At 41.4% G+C, this 19,124-nt stretch overlaps 1 protein-coding gene across 8 annotated transcripts in view; it reads right to left on the bottom strand.

Moving 5' to 3' along the window:
• XPO6 (exportin 6) overlaps window positions 1-19,124 on the bottom strand; it is a 100,316-nt gene that overhangs the window by 60,537 nt on the left and 20,655 nt on the right. For 5 of the 8 annotated variants that reach the window (XM_077907130.1, XM_077907123.1, XM_077907127.1 and 2 more), the window contains exons 2-5: window positions 11,169-11,259; window positions 7,571-7,713; window positions 6,604-6,801; window positions 711-870 (exon numbers count right to left, since the gene is read on the bottom strand). In XM_077907130.1, the coding sequence (XP_077763256.1) occupies window positions 711-870; window positions 6,604-6,801; window positions 7,571-7,713; window positions 11,169-11,259 (592 nt within the window). The remainder of the gene's footprint in view (window positions 1-710; window positions 871-6,603; window positions 6,802-7,570; window positions 7,714-11,168; window positions 11,260-19,124) is intronic. The other 3 variants (XM_077907124.1, XM_077907129.1, XM_077907128.1) reach the window with 1 other exon arrangement.

Genomic DNA, 19,124 nt, shown 5'->3' on the forward strand with positions numbered 1-19,124 from the left:
AGGCAGAGGAGCTGGAGACAAAAAGACTTTTTTCAATACAGCAATCCCCTCAAGCAGCAGGCCCAGGCCCTCTGCACCTCAAGGGTGCCAGGACCAGAGCTGCACCTGTGCCTCCTCCTCACAAGCAGCGAGGCCCTGCTGGGCCAAAGCATTTGGTCCTCACCGCACCTTCCTGTCTCATTCTGTGGTTTACTTTTGCTTTCTGTTTCTTACTCCCCACATGGCGTCATGAGGCTCTGATAAAACAGACAAGATGACGAAGAAAATGCTACTTACAACTACAACCTAGTGCACAGGGTGCTGATTCAACACTTGATCTTGCTTCCCTGCACAGAATTTACACATTTCCCATCTTCCCCTCCTCCAACTTCTCCTGATCTTAAAGTCAAATGATTTTCAATAAGGTGTTTGCCACCCACCGTAATAAGAATGCAGTGCTGAGCATTTCAATCCCACCCCTGTGGTCTGACCTATACCTCATTCATCACAGTCACAGGATGGCCCAATCCAGATAGACAGTAAAGGAAGTTGGTGACAAGCACTTTCGCAGGGCACTTCAGAAAGTGTTGGACACTGCGCCCACTGCACACAGTACAGGCCACACTCTTGCTGGTTTTCAGTTCTGTCCTGGTCCAACTGAAATGGCTGCTCAAAATGAGCCTGAAATGGCTCCCCACACCTACACCCCTTGCCAGCACCACAATGCTCACCTGTCAGCAGCCCAAGCACAGTCTGCACCTGGTCCAGCAGCAACTTCCGCAGCTCCTCCTTCCGAGCCACGCTGAGGTCCTCTCGGGGACAAGCCAGCTCTTCCGAAGTCGTCTTCAACATGATCAGCCCAAGGGGGGTGGTTACAGGGGACTGGATCAACTGCGGGGAAAAGGAAGTTCTGAGCAAGGCCGTCAGGCTGACAAAGATACAAGGAAGACAGAGGAACATTAGCCCTCCAAGTCCCTCCACGCGTTTAATCTCACAGGAGCGGGCCACACATCACTCAGGACTCTATAGTCCATTTATGTAACTTTTTAACCATTCAAAGTATATTCTCATCTTATTCTAAGGACAAAATTCTAACCGTGAACACAACGCTCTTTTACATCTAACGTGACAGTTTTTTTACACATCTACATTGCTAATAGAGCCTTGGTCACTCTGCCCCGATCTATGTATTAGCCACAGAGAAATGGGTGAACCAGTTTATGACATCTTTTCAACATTCCGGTGTTAAATCAATTTTACATTTCTATGCTTTACAGGCTTTATGAAAGTTTGAGATTAAACACGTAGCAGAACAGAAACATGCATACCCCAAGAACATGGCTATGATTTTGCCAACACCGACATAGCATATTTTAGTTTACTCTATCACCTGCAATATCCACTATGCTGTAATAGTTTCCTTAAGCAAGACAAAGAGAAAGGTACACTTTCAACACCATAACACTACTTTGAGCTTTCTAATCGATTTCACAAAATTCAATTACTATTCAATTCGGTTAGTTTCCAGAAATGGTAAAAGCAAGTTGCCACTAAAATTGTTGTGTTATAGGCTACAATCTATGTGAGGGCACACAACTGAAGAGACAGACACCTGACCATCTTCTTCGCTTATAATTAACTTTAAATGTAGTTCATTCTCAGATACAGATGAGCCATTTGCTTATTCAATCCACAAAATGAGGGAACAGGAGGGTGCCAGGAACTGCAGCCAGACAGAATATCTTTCACCGCTTCCAGCAGTACAGGGCACTTGCCCTTCCCTTGAAAGCAGCTCTCCCCATTGCAGATGAAGGGAAAGCTCATCCCAAAGAGCAGGAAATGCCTTCAATGGTGGGAACTCAGGAAAAATTCAACTGCCTTTGGGAGTAGCACGATGTAAAAACAGTGGCCAGTAATGGCGTGTTGAAAATGCTATTATGTCAATTCTCTTAAAGGCTACCACTTCAAATACACCCTCCACAAGCTTTCCTTCATTTTGCACAAGTTTGGGCTACTTCTAACAACTTGAAAAAATGCAGGAGGGGAGGAACAGGAAATCCCTGCAGCAGCTTTTCTTTACAGAATAAAGAACTGAGGCTTCAGAAACATCTCCTTCCACCCAGAGGTCTGTGGGTTATCAATTTGTACTTTAAAATATTTCTGAGGGCAACAGGTGTTGAGGAGGGTGCTTGCTGGGATGAGCACTGGGTGTTGTATGTAAGTGATGAACCACTGAATTCTACTCCTCAAACCAGTATCGCACAGTATGTTCACTAACTACGATTTAAATAAAAATTTGGAGGGATCCCTGGGTGGCGCAGCGGTTTGGCGCCTGCCTTTGGCCCAGGGCGCGATCCTGGAGACCTGGGATCGAATCCCACATCGGGCTCCCGGTGCATGGAGCCTGCTTCTCCCTCTGCCTGTGTCTCTGCACCTCTCTCTCTCTGTGACTATCATAAATAAATAAAAATTATAAATAAATAAATAAATAAATAAATAAATAAATAAATAAATAAATAAATAAATAAAAATTTGGAAAAATCGGGCAGTCCAGGTGGCTCAGCAGTTTAGCACCGCCTTCAGCCCAGGGCCTGATCCTGGAGACCTGGGATGGAGTTCCACATTGGGCTCCCTGCATGAAGCCTGCTTCTCCCTCTGCCTGTGTCTCTGCCTCTCTCTCTCTCTCTGTCTCTCTCTCTCTCTACCTCATGAATAAATAAACATTTTATAAAATTTTTGAAAAAATAAACTTATAAAACTTTTTTATTACTCCCCCACCCCTTGCATTTCTGACTTTCCCCTTTATGTCTTTTGTCACTATTTTCCCCCAAAGCCCTCATTCTTACTCTCTCAGTTGGGAATGCCTTGAGGTTTTTTTCTTTTTTCTTTTTTTTTTTTTTTAAGATTTTATTTATTTATTCATGAGACACAGAGAGAGAGGCAGAGACACAGGCAGAGGGAGAAGAGGGCTCCATGCAGGGAACCCGATGCAGGACACGATCCTGGAACTCCAGGAACACGCCCTGAGCCGAAGGCAGACACTGAACCACCGAGCCACCCAGGCATCCCTCAGCTAGGAATGTCTTGTATTACCAAATATTCCATTTGGCAATACATTTTCCTGTAGATAAGAAATGTTCCATGCTCCCGGAAGTAAAAAATTCCTACACCATAGGAAGTGCAGCCGAAAGCCCTCCAGTCTCGCATCATTTGGAAAAAGGGAGGCAGCCAGGTTAAAAAAAAAAAAAACAAAATATGAAAGTTATTCTTTACCTGAAAGAGCAGCCTGATCAAATATTTTTTCTCACTAGCTTTGTGTCCAGCTTGTTAGTAAAATGGTGTTTCCCTTCACCATCATCACATATATAATTTCAGCTCATACTACAGGTAATTCTCTGCAATTTACTTTAACAGAGAATAAGCACTTTTAGGTTGAAGTTCAGGTTCTTAGTGTGAGCTTCTTAAAAGGTTCAATAATTTTTATTATACCACTGTATTAGAAAAGAAATGGCAATTCTTTCTATGCTGCTTGACCCTTCATTATCTGGTCCCAGGCACAATGTGATCACAGGTCCAGCTCAGCAGATTTCCGGAATCTGAGTAATAGACTCCTGAAAGGTGTGACGTTTGGGCTAGTGTTTGGGGGGAGGTGGGCGCAGAGGTCAATTTCAACTTCAACTACTTCCTTCTCTAGTGGCTACAAAGGGTAGAACAAACACACAAAGCAGCAAGTATCCTTCTGGGGCCCTGAATCAGCTCCTCTCTTGCCTGTTATGGTGGTCACCACATTGATGGCAGAAACTGGATAGACGACCAACCAACCATCACAGAGTTAAAAATGAAAACAAACAACTATGCACCCCAGACAGCAAGCAGGCCATGATGAAACTGAGCCAGAAAAAAAACCTTTCAGATGGCTTATTCAAAGGACTGTATGATGGGGGCACCTGGGTGGCTCAGTCAGTTTAGCATCCGACACTTGGTTTCAGCTCAGGTCTTGATCTCAGGGCCATGAGTTCAAGCCCCACATTGTGCTCCACAATGGGCATGGAGCCTATTTAAAAAACAAAACAAAACAAACAAACAAAAAACAAGCATTGTAGGAAGGTGAGGTTGACTCTAGAACTGTTTGTTCTTATTTATCACTACCTAAAGAAAAGCTCACTTTATCATTATCAGAAATGTTAGAACTGAGCACCTTTACTGTTGACATGGCTTTCATGCCACTGATTGGTTCTCATGAATAAATGAGAAGCAGAGAATAACACAACTGAAGGATTTTAGAGATCACTTAGTCCAATCCTCTTGTTTCACAAAGAAGGAAATGGAGGCTCCAATAATTGGCAGGTGTTGCTAAAATCAAAGATGATTTGTGACAAAACTGGATGCAAATCCCAAACCCACTTGTTCCCTCCAGTGCTCTTGCCACGATGGGGTGTTTCAAAGTCAGAGTTGCATGAGGTAAATGGAGTCACTTTTGAAGGGTGGAAAGAGGGAAGTCGTGGAGAACAGAGGAAGAAAACTAGCCTTTTTAAACCTCCATGAGCACTTCACCTAAAAATGCTACTCCAAACTGATATTTGTTACTATGAATTATACTTCAAGAGTAGACAGGAATCGTCTGTTCTCCTCCTCACCTGGCTACTGGTAGGACAGTGCATGTCCAGCTCACATGCCACTGCTTCTTCTCACAGGGCATGCCACTAACCAACCCAGGGAATGCATTCTCCCTCCGGGGGGGCCGTGGAAAGTTACCACAACTGTCCTCATCTTGGAGTGAAGGCAAGAGTGTCAGAGAAAGCCAGTAAAACCTCTCACCTCATGTCCTACCACTCTAGGCTTGCTAGCCTCCTTGCCATTCCTCAGAGTTTTTGTACTTGCTAGTCCCTCTGCCTCAAATACTGTTCCCCTAGATACCCACATGGCTCACTCCATCACTTCTACCTAGGTTTCTGCTCAAATGGCTGCCCCTCCAAAAAAGCCTTCTATCATCATCCCATCTACATAACAACCCCTGACATTCCCTTCTCCCTACTCTGGATTTAATTTTCTTCATCATACTTATAACTACCTATAAACTTTTTGCTTACTGTTTATGGATGTCTGCCCTTTGAGATCAGAAGCTCCACAAAGGCAAGGACGCTGTTTTTGTTTCATTATCATATCCCCACCACATGTTTGGTTTGGACATGGCTGGTATTCAACAAATACCTTACTGAATAAATGAATGAATCTCCTTTGCAGTATCAGTCCAACAAATCCCTAGATAAATGGATCGCTATACAGAGAAAAAAAAAAAAAAAACTGAATGAAGAATTTTTGTGCCACTTTGAGGCAATTTGGGAGAAGCTATAAGGATGCTGTATTTTTTTTTCAGCGGCCCATCATTCAAATGCTTTGTCGGGAGAGCAGACAGAAGGTTAGAAAATGGTACTGTTCTAGAAAATCCTCAACCTACAGTCACTGAGATACCGATTTTCAGAGAATTTTACTCCTATGAACTGTATGTAATACCTATTTCCTGCATACCCATGACTAACTCAGTAATATAAAAATGTTTTTAACTTCATCACAGGATTCAAATGAATAACAGCATCTCCTGGCTGGCTTTAAAGTCCCACCTTCACTCTAATGACATCCAAATCCTGACCTGCGGCTAGATCTCTTTCCTGGGCCCCAGATTCATAGCTCCCAACGTCTCACTAGATATACACAGCAGAACACACAAATCTTGAATGCATACTCTGCCAAACTGAATTCCCCATCTTCCAACCAAATCCATTTCCTCCTCCATCAACCCCTGGCCTGGAAATTTGGCCATCTGAGCCAGAAACCTCCCTTCCTTCACCCCTACCACTCAGTCACTGACCAAAGGCTCTTGACTTAGGCTCATAAGTGCCCCACCTCCATCCACCAGCAAGGTCTCTGGGCCAGGTCCTCCTTGTCTCACTCACACTTCAACAGCAGCCTCAGGGCACCAGCCTTGCCCCTCTGCAACCCTCAATGTTCCATCGCTGTCTTTCCAACACAACAATGTGGCCAAGTGTTCTACACACTTTTCATTCACTCCCAAAGAAGGACTATGAATTACAAACTGAAGCCCCCATGTAAAAGCAAGGCCCTGCCTGGTCTGGCCCCGGCCCATCACAACCTGGCCACTTACTCCAGCACCCCACCACCTCACATCTCACCCAACAATACTGAAAATACCTCAGCTCCTGGAAGCTAAATGCACTCCAAACACACTTCCACACAGTAATTACCACAGTGCTGGATAATTATTGTTTGCACAGCTAGCCCCCCACAAAATTATAACTATTAGAGGTCTCATCCTTGTACCCCAACACCTGGCACAGTACCTAACAGGCTTTCAAATCTCTGCTGAACAAAACCTCACTGGAGGTTAACAAAGTGATTGGGTTTCTCCCTCCTCTTTCACCACTGCACAAAGGTACAACATGTGTCAAGAATGCAAAGTTAAGCGAATGAGATCATTTATCCTACAATGAACTCGCTCCTATGGTTCCAAAATGCTAATCTTAAAACTCTTCTTCAAGACAAGGAAATAATCACTTCTACAAACAAACAATTTATGAGATGAGGTTTCCTTAGGTATATCCTTACCTGTAAAATGTTTGTAAAAAAGTCATGGTAGAACATGGGCCAATCTTGACGGCCAATATCAACAATAACTTTGCAGAGCTTGTTCCGGATAAAGTAAGGTAAGGTTTTGTGGTGAGCCAAAAGGAGTTTGGGCAGGCAGCTACGGATTTCCATCTTATCTTGAGAGGGGACCCCAAGCCACATTTTATTAATCAGATTCTGAAAAACAAATATACATCTTTTTAGTTAACCATGTAGACACAAAAATAACTGGTCTTCATCCAATGATTAGCTATATCATCTCAAACAAAAAACTCTGCTTTTAAACAAAGGTTTAGGGCAATTTGGCAATAAGAGTACTAGGAATATTCAAACCCTGTGATATAACAATCTCATTGCTAGAAAGATCTGCTAAATAATTTCCCAGAAACAAAAGGCTACAATGGGCAAAAACTTTCTATACTACAACACTACTGTTTCTAATGGCCACCAAAAAATGAAAAAACAATTTTAATGTTCAAAAATAGAGGAGAATGACTTGGTGAATAATGGTATAATCATTTGGTGGCATGAGTGATATGATTGTAATTAGGCTTTAAAAAAAAGAGATGTGAATTGAAAGACAAAAATTGGCAGAGAGCTGAAATAAATGAAAATGTCTGTGGTTGAGATAACAGTATTATGGGTACCATCTCTCTCCTCCCAAACTGTTTTTCTTTCATTATCTTTCTATTTAAAATGATAACATGGAAGGAAAAGTTACATGTTACAGCAAAAAACCCACCTACTGACCCAGCCCTATCTCACCTTTCTCAGGTCAGAGACAGAAAGCTGCCCCAGAACAGCAGACATATTGAAAGAGGCAGTGAGCAGAGCTACCACTGTTTCCCAGCCTTCTACACATTGAAGCTAAAGTCTAGTGACAATAACCCAGCACTGTGACCACAAAATACTTCTCCAAACAGCAGAAAGTCATCTGACAACTTACCTCAAACACCGTTAAACTGTACATCATGACATAGTCATTTCTAGTGCTGGAGAGGAAGTACAGGCAGAGTCTCCAGGCTCCTATTTGCTGGGCAAAGTTATCAAGAAGCTCCTCTGGAAAAGTTAAATAGCAACAAAAGAAGGCTATGAAAAGACAAGAAACCAACACAAGGCTGGGCTGTCTCACTAGTTTTTTAAACACATATCTCTCCATATCATGTGAATAATGCCAAAACCAACTAAAAAAATCCAACTGTGTCTTCAAGATAGAAAGGACAGACCATATAACATTTTTCTGACTCTGAGGTGACCATGAGCATGGACAGTGTGTTCAGCCATCTACAATCCAATAGCCTATGGGCACTTATTTAGGCAGAAAAACTTTCGCTTGTTAAAGTTCTTACTTAACCTGGGGTGCCTGGGTGGCTAAGGCAGTTAAGCATCCAATTCTTGATTTGGCTCAGGTCATGATCTCAGGGTTGTGAGATCAAGCCCTACATCAGGCTCTGCACTGGGCATGGACTCTGTCACCCCCATCCCTCTGTCCCTCCCTCCTCAAAGAAAGAAAAAAGAAAGAAAAGTTCTTACTTAACCCAAGTATAGACATACAGTTACAAAAGTATCATTTCTAAATAAATAAATAAACAAACAAACAAACAAACATTTCACCTTATAAATGATGGCTAATTGTTAACCTGTTTCCTCTGGGGTACCAGCTATATTTCTTTAGGGCTCACACTGTTCACACAAACACAAAATGATGGCTACAAAAGCAGGACAAGAAAACATTAAGGCGGGCAGCCCTGGTGGCTCTGTGGTTTAGCGCCGCCTTCAGCCCAGGGCATGATCCTGGAAACCCGGGATCAAGTCCCACATCGGGCTCCCTCCATGGAGCCTGCTTCTCCCTCTGCCTGTGTCTCTGCCTCTCTCTCTCTCTCTCTCTGTGTGTGTGTCTCTCATGAATAAATAAATAAAATCTTAAAAAAAAAAAAAAAGGAAAAGGAAACATTAAGGCTAACTTTATAAATTCAGGACAGAAAAAATGCAAGAGAATTAAAGACAGCTAATTCTCTTTATTTGGTTTCCATATGGTTTTATTTTAAAATACCACACCAAAAAAAGTCTACAAATAAGAGTAGCAATCATAGAAGTTGCCAGGAGCAGCCCTGTTCACACCAAATCATTGAGAAATGATCTTCCTCCTCCTTAGGCTGCTGGTAGCATAAACCCAAACCCCAAGACAGCAAGCACTAAGAGTCTGTCACCATGCTTCTGGACACGCTGCCCCTTAATCACCTTGACCTGCTACACTGATCATGAAATATAACACAAAAAGGGTGAAAACTTTAAAAATCAAAACAAACATAAATTTAAAAGGGTAAAAAAATAATTAACTTAAAAATTAAAAACTTAAAAGAAAAAAAAAGATAAATAGCAACAACCCCAACAGATTCTAGGAAGCCCCTGGAAAAGAAACAAGTACAGCAGCCTATTCTAGTCCTAAAATTACTGCTCTGCTAGTACTCTACAACACAAGCTAAATGCACTAAGGCAGCCTCACTGAAAATCCCATACAAGGAAGCTGATGGCCTAGTCTTTCAACCAGGTAAGTCTGTTAACAAGCCCAGAGCAGGAGTCACACCAGAGAGAATGAGTTCTGGCTGGAAATGAGGAACTTCGGGCCAGAGACTTTGCCACTCATTCCTGGTGATCACTGCTCCTCTTTGAGGCTCTACTGTGAAAATGACCAGATTTTCCCTTGAGGTTCCCTACAAACAGCTGTACTTCTAGGCACTGATAAGACGCCTCTGGTGGAGGGTGAGTAGAGCTCCGGTAATAAAACGCCTCCCTCCTTTCTCCCACCTTGCTAGGAAAGCCTTCAGTTTATCCTAAGATATCAAAAAAAGCAGCAAGTCATTCCAGCCCACACACTCAGACAAAGCTCCAAAGACTAGGTACAAAGAACTAAGGCACACATACACCATATAGAACCAAACCCCCAGGGATTTCCCCTTAGCCTGCATTTAAATTAGACAGTTTAGTATCTAGTTATTTAAAACTATTTTAAAATCATATTAGAATATGATTTAAGTGCAGAGGTTCCACTTTTAATTCATGAACACTGAGGGTGAGCAATGTTTGCTTTGCAAACCAAAGAATTTAGAGAAAAACCAAATGCACTTCAATTAATAAGCTAAAAATAGGACTTTAAGATATCAGTGTTGGGATATAGCAGACTGATGTAAAGGACAGATCCTTCACTTGCTTTGGTAAAAATCACCAGTGATATTTTTACTGTAAGTATAAAGAACTTTGGTAGCATAAACCTAACAAGATGACTCTGGACGTAGAACAGTTAGCTCAACTGAGTAGTAAGAGAATCTAGGGAAGCAAGCAGAGTGGATTTTCTACACCAAATGCCTGATTATCTATTGGGTGCAGCTTCTGTCAGCGATCCCGTTATAAATGTTCTAGTTCTCTATAGTATACTCCCTCAGAAAAGACAGGCATGTATAGGGCAGGCCTAAAAGAGACCACCAAGTTTAAAAATTAAAAAAAAAAAAAAAAAAGTAAGAAATTCACATCTACCAGGAGCTGATGCAAGAGATGCCAAGAGAAAATGAGCTACAGCCAAAGGTCTACTGGCCACCTGGAAGTCTGGAGACTCCAGCCAAGTTTTAGACCAAAGGAAGAAATCAGCCCCAACAGTCAACTGGCCAAAAGACTTAGAGAAGCCAAGTGGGGCAGAGAGATGGGCCTCCAGAGTCCTAGAGACAGAAAAAAGGCCTCGCCAGAGGTGAAAGCAATGAACGTAAGGTCAGTAGAGAGCAGCCAGACATCCAAGGGGAAAAGCCTTTAGGTTGGGATAGAGAAGAAAACATTTTTTGTTTTCAAATTCAGGGGTTAAGTGAGGACAGAGAGAAAAAAGATTACTCTAGGACCAGTGCAGCATGTCTCCGAGGCAGAGCTCTGACACTTGAATACACATTCTAGTTTACAGTATGCTTTAATGAATTGTTCATGTAAATAAACATGAAATTCAAAAGGATGTTCTAGAAGGTGCTAACGGTTCCCAGAAGACCTAAGGTAATTTTATCTATATCTCTCTGTTGTTTGAAGCCTTTATTCATTAAACTTACAGAATGGGACAGACAATAGTAGAGATAAGAAAAAAGCAGCAAGAAGCCCCCAAAAGGAATACCAGTTAAAGGACCTTTGGACACTAGATAAGGTTTGGATTAGACTTCCACACACCAAAACTACATCATTTTGACACTTTTGTGAGTTTTAAGTTAATAGTCTCAGGTTTCTCTTATATAAGTTCAACAATCCTGAAATTAGGAACAAAGCAGAAGGAAGGGTTTTCCACACTTAGCCAAAGGAAAGAAAATCCATCGCTATGGATTATAGTGGGCCCATGGACTGTATATAGCCCTTACACAGCTAGATTTCGCAGATGCCACCGACCAGCAAAACAAGAGCAAAAAAAGCAAGAATTCCAAGGGAAACAAGCAGGCTTGACCAGCCCAGGCAATAAACTCCTTCCTCCTCACTAGGGCCTTTTCATTTTAAGTGACTCTTGACAACTCAACACTTACCTATCTCACGTTTTCTTTCATTGGTTGTACAATCGTGGAAAAATTCTGTCATCAGACTTTCCAATGCCCTGAGGGAGGCTTCTTCAGATGCCTAACAAAAGAATTTGAAAGAAAAAAAATCAGTAACTGTATCAGTGCTACTTTCCTCACTTCCCTCCAGGTCACATTCAACAGCAATGGTAATTTACTTCCTCAAACATCTTGGTTCAACATTCTTCAAATGCATGGGATTCAGAAAAACTGAAGGGAATTTCCCAGCTGGCTCAGAACCCAAATTTTGAGTATACTCTATAAATCCATATTACTGTGCAACCAATTTTCAATTATTTATGCTAAGGAAAAGGGAACAAATACCTCAAAATTTAATTCCGGAAACATATTAAAAGCAAATTAACAGGGATGCCCGGGTGGCTCAGTGGTTGAGCATCTGCCTTCAGCTCAGGTCATGATCCCGGGGTCCTAGGATTGAGTCCTGCATCGGGCTTCCTGCAGGGGGCCTACTTCTCCCTCTGCCTATGTCTGCCTCTCCCTCTCTGTCTCTCATGATTAAATAAATAAAATCTTAAAATAAAAAAAAAAAAAAAAAGACAAATTAATAGCCCCTGGTCCTGACTAAACAGGCAAAGTGAAGAGACTCAGGGAGAAGGTGAGGGCTCCCTATAGACTTCCTGTCGATATTACACTTGCCCCAAGTCTAAATAATCAGCTATCTCTTGATTCAGAACTGCAGTTAAACTGCTGCCTAGATCCTGGGGGTTTCTGAAGGCATGTCAGGAGTCACCTGTTCTGACAACTCTCCGTCTGGCATGAGCCACCAGCAGAGACAAAGGTCAAGGCAGCTGAGAGCCAAGTGGAGCAGGAACTCAACATGAACACATCCTAGCCACAGAACCACAGCCCGCTGGACTCTCAGCAGAGCTGCTCGGGTGGCAAATGAGGAGAGGGGCTCTCGACCCCAATGCCCATCTCCTCGCTCTTCCATGTAGAGCCCCAAATCTACGACTCTTCTCGGACACTAGTAGGAGGGATCATTTGAAGCAAGGAGTCCGGAATCCACACTCCTTCACTCATCCGTCTGCAGAAAGGTGAGCATTCCTAGACCATTTCTGAATCCTCACTGGTGTTATCTACCCAGAGATAATCAAGAGAAGTTCTGATTTCTTAATTATCTCTTTATTCGGGTCTCCTCACCATCCTCATCCTCCCTTCTCCATACCCTCTCCATTGCCCCCAGTGAGGTCAGACTGTGAAAACTGTACTTTAAAACAAGACCACACTCAAATGTATGTATCAAACTGTAATATTTACCAGAACCTCCACTTGACAACTGACTTTTGAAGACACTGAGGAACCTGGGATATCTCTGTGGATGAAGTCTCTTAGGACTGGTATTAATTATAGAGGATGAGGCAGGCTTACACCAGCCCGCCTACATCAACCAACACATGCAAACAACTGCAGAGCACACAGGGGCTCCTCCGCTCAAGCAGTGTCAGGTACAGCTGTCTCTTCCATGCCACGGTCATATATGAACAGCTGTGCCATGACAACTCACAATGACACGCTGATCGATGAATTACTGTATAATAGCTTTGGCATTTGAGAGTTGTCTGAATTTTCTATTTATGATCAAGATCAGCCCTCTAATCTTACTTTTCTCAAACCAACGCATCAGTTCAACTGAAAAATATCCTTGGATCGCAACTTAAGCTGTTTTATTAAAAACTACACATTTTAGGGCACCTGGCTGGCTCAGTTGAGAGAGCGCATAACTCTTGATCTCAGAGTTGTGAGTTCAAGCCCCACACTGGGCATGGAGCCTACTTAAAAACAAAACAAGGGCAGCCCCGGTGGCGCAGCGGTTTGGTGCCGCCTGCAGCCCGGGGTATGATCCTGGAGATCCGGGATCGGGTCCCATGTCGGGCTCCCTGCGTGGAGCCTGCTTCTCCCTCTGCCTGTGTCTCTGCCTCTCTCTCTCTCTGTCTCAATAAATAAATAAAATCTTTAAAAAACAAAAAACAAAACAAAACAAAAAACTACACATTTTTGTTTTCAAATGGAAAAATAACTGGAATGTCAGGCTAAAACAAACCTGCGAACTTTTTTAACCTGTTTCAGGTTTTTGCATTGATGAGAACATCCTCACTGTTCTCACTTTCTAGGAAAATGCTGAAAATTCAAATTCTGAAAATGAATCGATATAAATAAAAGAATGCTTTGGTCTGTTTCATAAATCAACCTGGTACACCCATTTCATTTGAAAAAAGGATTTGCAGGATGCCTGGGTTGCTCAGTGGTTGAGCATCTGCCTTCAGGTCGTGATCTCAGGGATCGAGTCCCATGGGGAGCCTGCTTCTCCCTCTGCCTATGTCTCTACCTCTCTGTCTCACTCATGAATAAATAAAAATTTTTAAAAAAGAAAAAAGGATTTGGTGTTTTTAAAAAAAGTTTCAGGGCACCTGAAGGGCCTCAGTCAAATTCCAACTCTTGATTTCAGCTCAGGTCATGATCTCAGCGTTGTGGGATTGAATCTGTATTGAACTCTGTGCTAATAAGCACAGTCTGCTTGTCCCTCACCCTCTCCCTCTGCTCCTCCTCCTGTTCATGCACTCGTGCACGTTCTCACTCTCTAAAATAAATAAATAAAATCTTTTTAAAATATAAAGCTTCTGGGAAGATCTGAAAGAATCAAAGAAAAATCTCAAGTTACTGGCAAAAAAGTTTAAAGTTAAAATTAACATAAATTAAGAGATTTGTTGCACTTAAGTCAGCTATTAAAATAAATCAGTAGTTCTGGATCCAAAATGGGTCCCTGAAAACTAAGGACACATCTTCAAATCCCACCTACCCCACAACTTTTTCTTGTAGTGAATCATTTCAGAATGATGATCCTAGAAAACACCTGAACTAATCACATTCAGGCAATCAACCGTCAAGGTCTATTTTGTACTGGTTTTTGAGGCAGAAGTTTGTGAACCTGACAATTACCAGCCATGCATTAAATGCTACTGGGGCAAGTTCAGGACAATCTCTCCAAAGAATGCAATTTTAACTCCATTCCCAGTCCCATCCATCCCTCCCCTGCTCCAACCAAAGCATTCCAGCAGAAAAGCAAAAAGATAAAAATATCCACAAGGATCACAGATTGGATGCTCTCCATCAAATGATGGTTACATCAAAAACTAAAAACCTAATCTAGTTGCATCACCAGGTGTTTCCCAACAAGAACAAACAGCATGTTGCTTGCATTTTCAATCACTTCTATAACTGCAGTACTAATACCTACCTCACGGTGACCCCTGTAAAGCTGCTACGTAAACTCTAAAGAATTATCTAATTCATAGTTATGGCTGCTATCATTTGCATTCAGTCTGAAATACCAAATGAAAACAGACCAAAAATAACAACAAAAAATAGAAGTGGTTGGGCCAACTTTGAAACTGGAGATTCACATCCTCAGGCTTTCTGTGCTTTGTCCAAACATATCTATATGTGAGGCTTTTCCAACTGGATTTCAGAATTGAAATTATGTAAGTTTACAGGAGATAAAAAGGAGGCTGAGGCCTTGTCAATTCATACAATTAGAACAGAGATGTTAAAAACATAAAGGATAAAAAAAAAAAAAAAAACATAAAGGATAGACTCAAGACCTGCAAACGGTCAAACGATATCAGAGAAGTCACTTCAACCGGCAAGAAGGCTACCAGAACCTCTGCCACATGTTTCAAGCAGGTGGTGAAGCCAAAATCCAGATTGCCATGGGTTTAGGAATTAAAGGCAAGTAAGAAGAGTAATAATAAATGCAGACTACACTTTCCAGCAATAAAGGGACAAAGAACATCAAACAAAAACCAAGTGTCATGTCATGTGGTAGGAAGAGAAGGCCCCAAATCCCAAAGATTATTCAAGCAATGCACTAATTTATAAAGCACACTCAGGATTCAAATACCCCCCAACTGCTTCTCAACTTGTGCTTAGGAGTTAAGATCTAGAACAGGAAGAAAAAAGGAAAGATAAGATTAAATTAAAACAAAGTAAAGGGGCAGCCTGAGTGGCTCAGCGGTTTGGTGCCTGCCGCCTTCAGCCCAGGGCATAATCCTGGAGACCCAGGATCGAGTCCCACGTCAGGCTCCCTGCATGGAGCCTGCTTCTCCCTCTGCCTATGTCTCTGCCTCTCTATGTGTCTCATGAATAAATTTTTTTTAATTAAAAAAAAAAAAGGCACAGTCACACAAAAAAATTCCAGTTGGACTGCAGATATAAAATATGAGAGGTAAAACAATAAAGCTTCTACAAGATAATATAGACTATCTTCATGAACTTGGGGTAGGGAAAATTTCTTAAAGACACCTAAAAGTACTAAACATAAAGGAAAAGATAAATCAGAACGTTCATCAAATGAAGAGAGTGCAACCTCTCTTCGTTTCTTGCACAACAAAGAGAGTGCAAAAGAAAGCCACAAAATGGGGAAAGGTATTTCCAACACAGATAACTAACAGAGGGCTTAGAGTATAATCAATAAGGAAAAACAAATGACTCCATGTTTTTGACAGGGAAAAAATTCATCGTAAGGTATTCAAAAAGCCTATACAAGAAAATAAGTGTTCAACCCCATCAGTTTAGGAAAATGCAAATTAAAAACATGACAGTGCTACGCATCACCAAAATGGCTAAAATTAAAAAGATCATAGCAAGTATTGGTAAGGATGTTGAGCAACTGGAATATGCATATAGTGCTGCTGGTGGGAGTGTGCACTGGTATGATCATTTTAGAAAACTATTTGGCTGAATGGGAGAAGACATATGCAAATGACACGTGATAAAGGGTTAGTATCCACAATATATAAAGAACTGATACAACTCAACACTCAAAAAGCAAACAATCTAATGAAAATGGCAGAAGACATGAACAGACATTTCTCCAAAAAAGACATCCAAATGGCCAACAGACACATGAAAAGATGCTCATCTCACTCATCATTAGGGAAATGCAAATCAAAATTACAATGAGATATCACCTCACATCTGTCAGAATGGCTAACACCAACACAAGAACAACAGGGGTTGGTGAGGATGTGGAGAAAATGGAACCTTCATGCACTGCTGGTGGGACTGCAAACTGGTGCACCTGCTGTGGAAAACAGTATGGAGGTTCTTCAAAAAGTTAAAAATAGGGATCCCTGGGTGGCGCAGCGGTTTGGCGCCTGCCTTTGGCCCAGGGCGCGATCCTGGAGACCCGGGATCGAATCCCACATCAGGCTCCCAGTGCATGGAGCCTGCTTCTCCCTCTGCCTATGTCTCTGCGCCTCTCTCTCTCTCTCTGTGACTATCATAAATAAATAAAAAAATTTAAAAAAAAAAAGTTAAAAATAGGACTACCCTATGTCCAGTAATCACACTACTGGGTATATACAAAAAAATACAAAAACACTGATTCGAAGGGATACGTGCACCCCTATGTTTATAGCAGCATTATTTACTATAGCCAAATTATAGAAACAGCCCAAAAATCCATCGATAGATGAATGGATAAAGAAGTTGTGGCCTATATACACAATGGAATATTATTTAGCCATAAAAAAGAATGAAATCTTGCCATTTGCAACAACATGGATAAAGCTAGAGAGTATTATGCTAAGTGAAATAAGCTGGTCAGGGAAAGACAAATACCATATGATTTCACTCATATGTGGAATTAAGAAACAAGCAAACAAAAATAAGCAAACAGGAAAAAAAAAAAAAAAAAACAAGAAACAGATTCTTAATTACAGAGAATAAATTGATGGTTACCAGAGGGAAAGTTGATGAGGGGAGGAGTAAAATAGGCAACAGAGACTAAGGAGTGCACCTTTCATGATGAACACAGGGTGATGTGTAGAAGTGTTGAGTCACTAAATTGTACACGTGAAACTAATATATGTATGTACACTGTATGCTAACTCTACTGGAATTTAAAACAAAATAATTTTTAAAAAGAAAACCAGTGGCAGCTGAACAATGCATACCTTATGATCCTGCAATTCTATTCCTTGATAACTCCCAACAGAAATTTGTACAAGTGTACCAAAAAAAAAAAGTACATAAATTTCCACAGTACCATCATTCATAATATTCAAAAAAGTCAAAAGAACTCAAATGACCATCACCAGTGGGATGGATCAATTCTGGTTTATTCATCAGGAGATATTATAAGACAACAAGAATGAATAAATATTGCTACATGCAACAACATAGATGAATCTCACAAACACAACGTTGAGTAAAAGTTGCCAAAACACATTCTTCATTATTCACTATATGTTAATTTTAAAAACAAGCACAATGAACCTGCGGTGCGTTATAATCGCAATAATGGCTATCTTTAGGGAAAAGAGAGTCTGAAATGTTGGTAACATTCTATTTTCTTGATCTGAGTGTTAGGCAAACAAGGAGAATCTTTACATTTACGATTTGCGTACTTTTCTGTAAATGCACATACATTATTTAAAAAACTAACGTCCTACTTATCTTTAGCATTCAGGTTGGTATTTCAGATACTGAATTTAGAAGCTGTGTTTTTTCCTTACATTAACACAACTACTGAGAGGAATTGGGGGCCTGCAGGTCACATCTGAGTGGGAGACTCCTGAACTGCTAGAAGCAATCACCTATGTTTTTTTCTGTTAGGGCTGTTAGGGTAACAACACAAAGGATTACAATCCCAAAAGCCTATGTATGCTTCCCCAAGAGTTCGCTGGCTTACCTCAGCAGCAAATTAAAACCTTGAGGTAAGAAGAGAAAATAAACCTGGTTCAGAAGATACTCTCAGAGAGCTGTGTATCTAAAATAAACCAAAGTTTTCTGTTCCAAAAGAGTAAAAATCTGTGAAGTGGAGGAGCTTTCAGCTGTGCCTGCTTTGACTTTATCTGCTCCTTTTATCGTACTGCTCACAGTTCAGGAGTTCAGAGACCTATCTACTATTGACTCATTTATTAAGGAACAACGAAGTCAACCAACACCCATAATCACCTAATGAATGACAAGAAAAACCTAAAAGGGGAAGGATCACAGAATCTGAAATCTTCTTGGACTCTTCCTTATATCTTCTATGCCCACAACTAAAGTCATCAGGCTGGCTGGCTCCTGCTTTACATTGGCTTCCAGAATTGTACCTTTTCCCTCACTACTTCTACCAGGCCCTAATCCCCTCCAGCCTAGGTTAATAATTTCTCTTAACCTGGTCACCTTGATGTCAGCTTTCCCAATGCTAATCCAATCTATACTTCATCACCAGATAAATTCTTCTAAATATTGTTTCTCTGCCCCAGTTATTCTAACTCTAGCTTTAAAGGGTCTCTGAATCTGGACTGAGAAACTCCGCCATTCATTAAACAAACAAGTTCAATGCTCACTAAGTAATGATACTGCATTAGGCCCCTGAGATATAATGATGATGAGTAAGACTGCCCCTGACTTCAAGGAACTGAAGGTAGCCTGGGGGAGAAATGGGGAGAGCCTATAACAAAAAAGAATATGATGGTTTACATCATCTAGTAGTGACACATGTATAAATGGCTTCAGGAGCCAAAAGGGAACTAACTCTGTCTGAGAGGGAAAACATCACAGAGGAGATAATACACTTTGGGTTCTGAAGAAGGTAGAGAAGTTTACTAGGATGAAAGGAGAAGGAAAGCATGCCTGATTGACCACCACTCACAAGAAGCCATTGCTCTAGTCTGAATACTCGTGGCCTCCTAAGCACATGTCTATTCCCATCCTGCATTTGCTCCTAGATCTGCAATCATAGTTTTACCTTCATGAAATTTCTCACAAAACCCAAGTTTACAGCATGGCTCCCTTCTTTGTATCTCGTGTCTCTTGTCATGTAATCAGTACCATAGTTTTGCCCGTGGCCCTCTCCTCTGGTCAGCTCAACATGGCACGATGAAACACCACAGGCTCTGGGCTTGGGTTCCT

This window comes from Canis aureus, chromosome 8 (assembly GCF_053574225.1).
Source record: "Canis aureus isolate CA01 chromosome 8, VMU_Caureus_v.1.0, whole genome shotgun sequence".
NCBI lineage: Eukaryota > Metazoa > Chordata > Mammalia > Carnivora > Canidae > Canis > Canis aureus.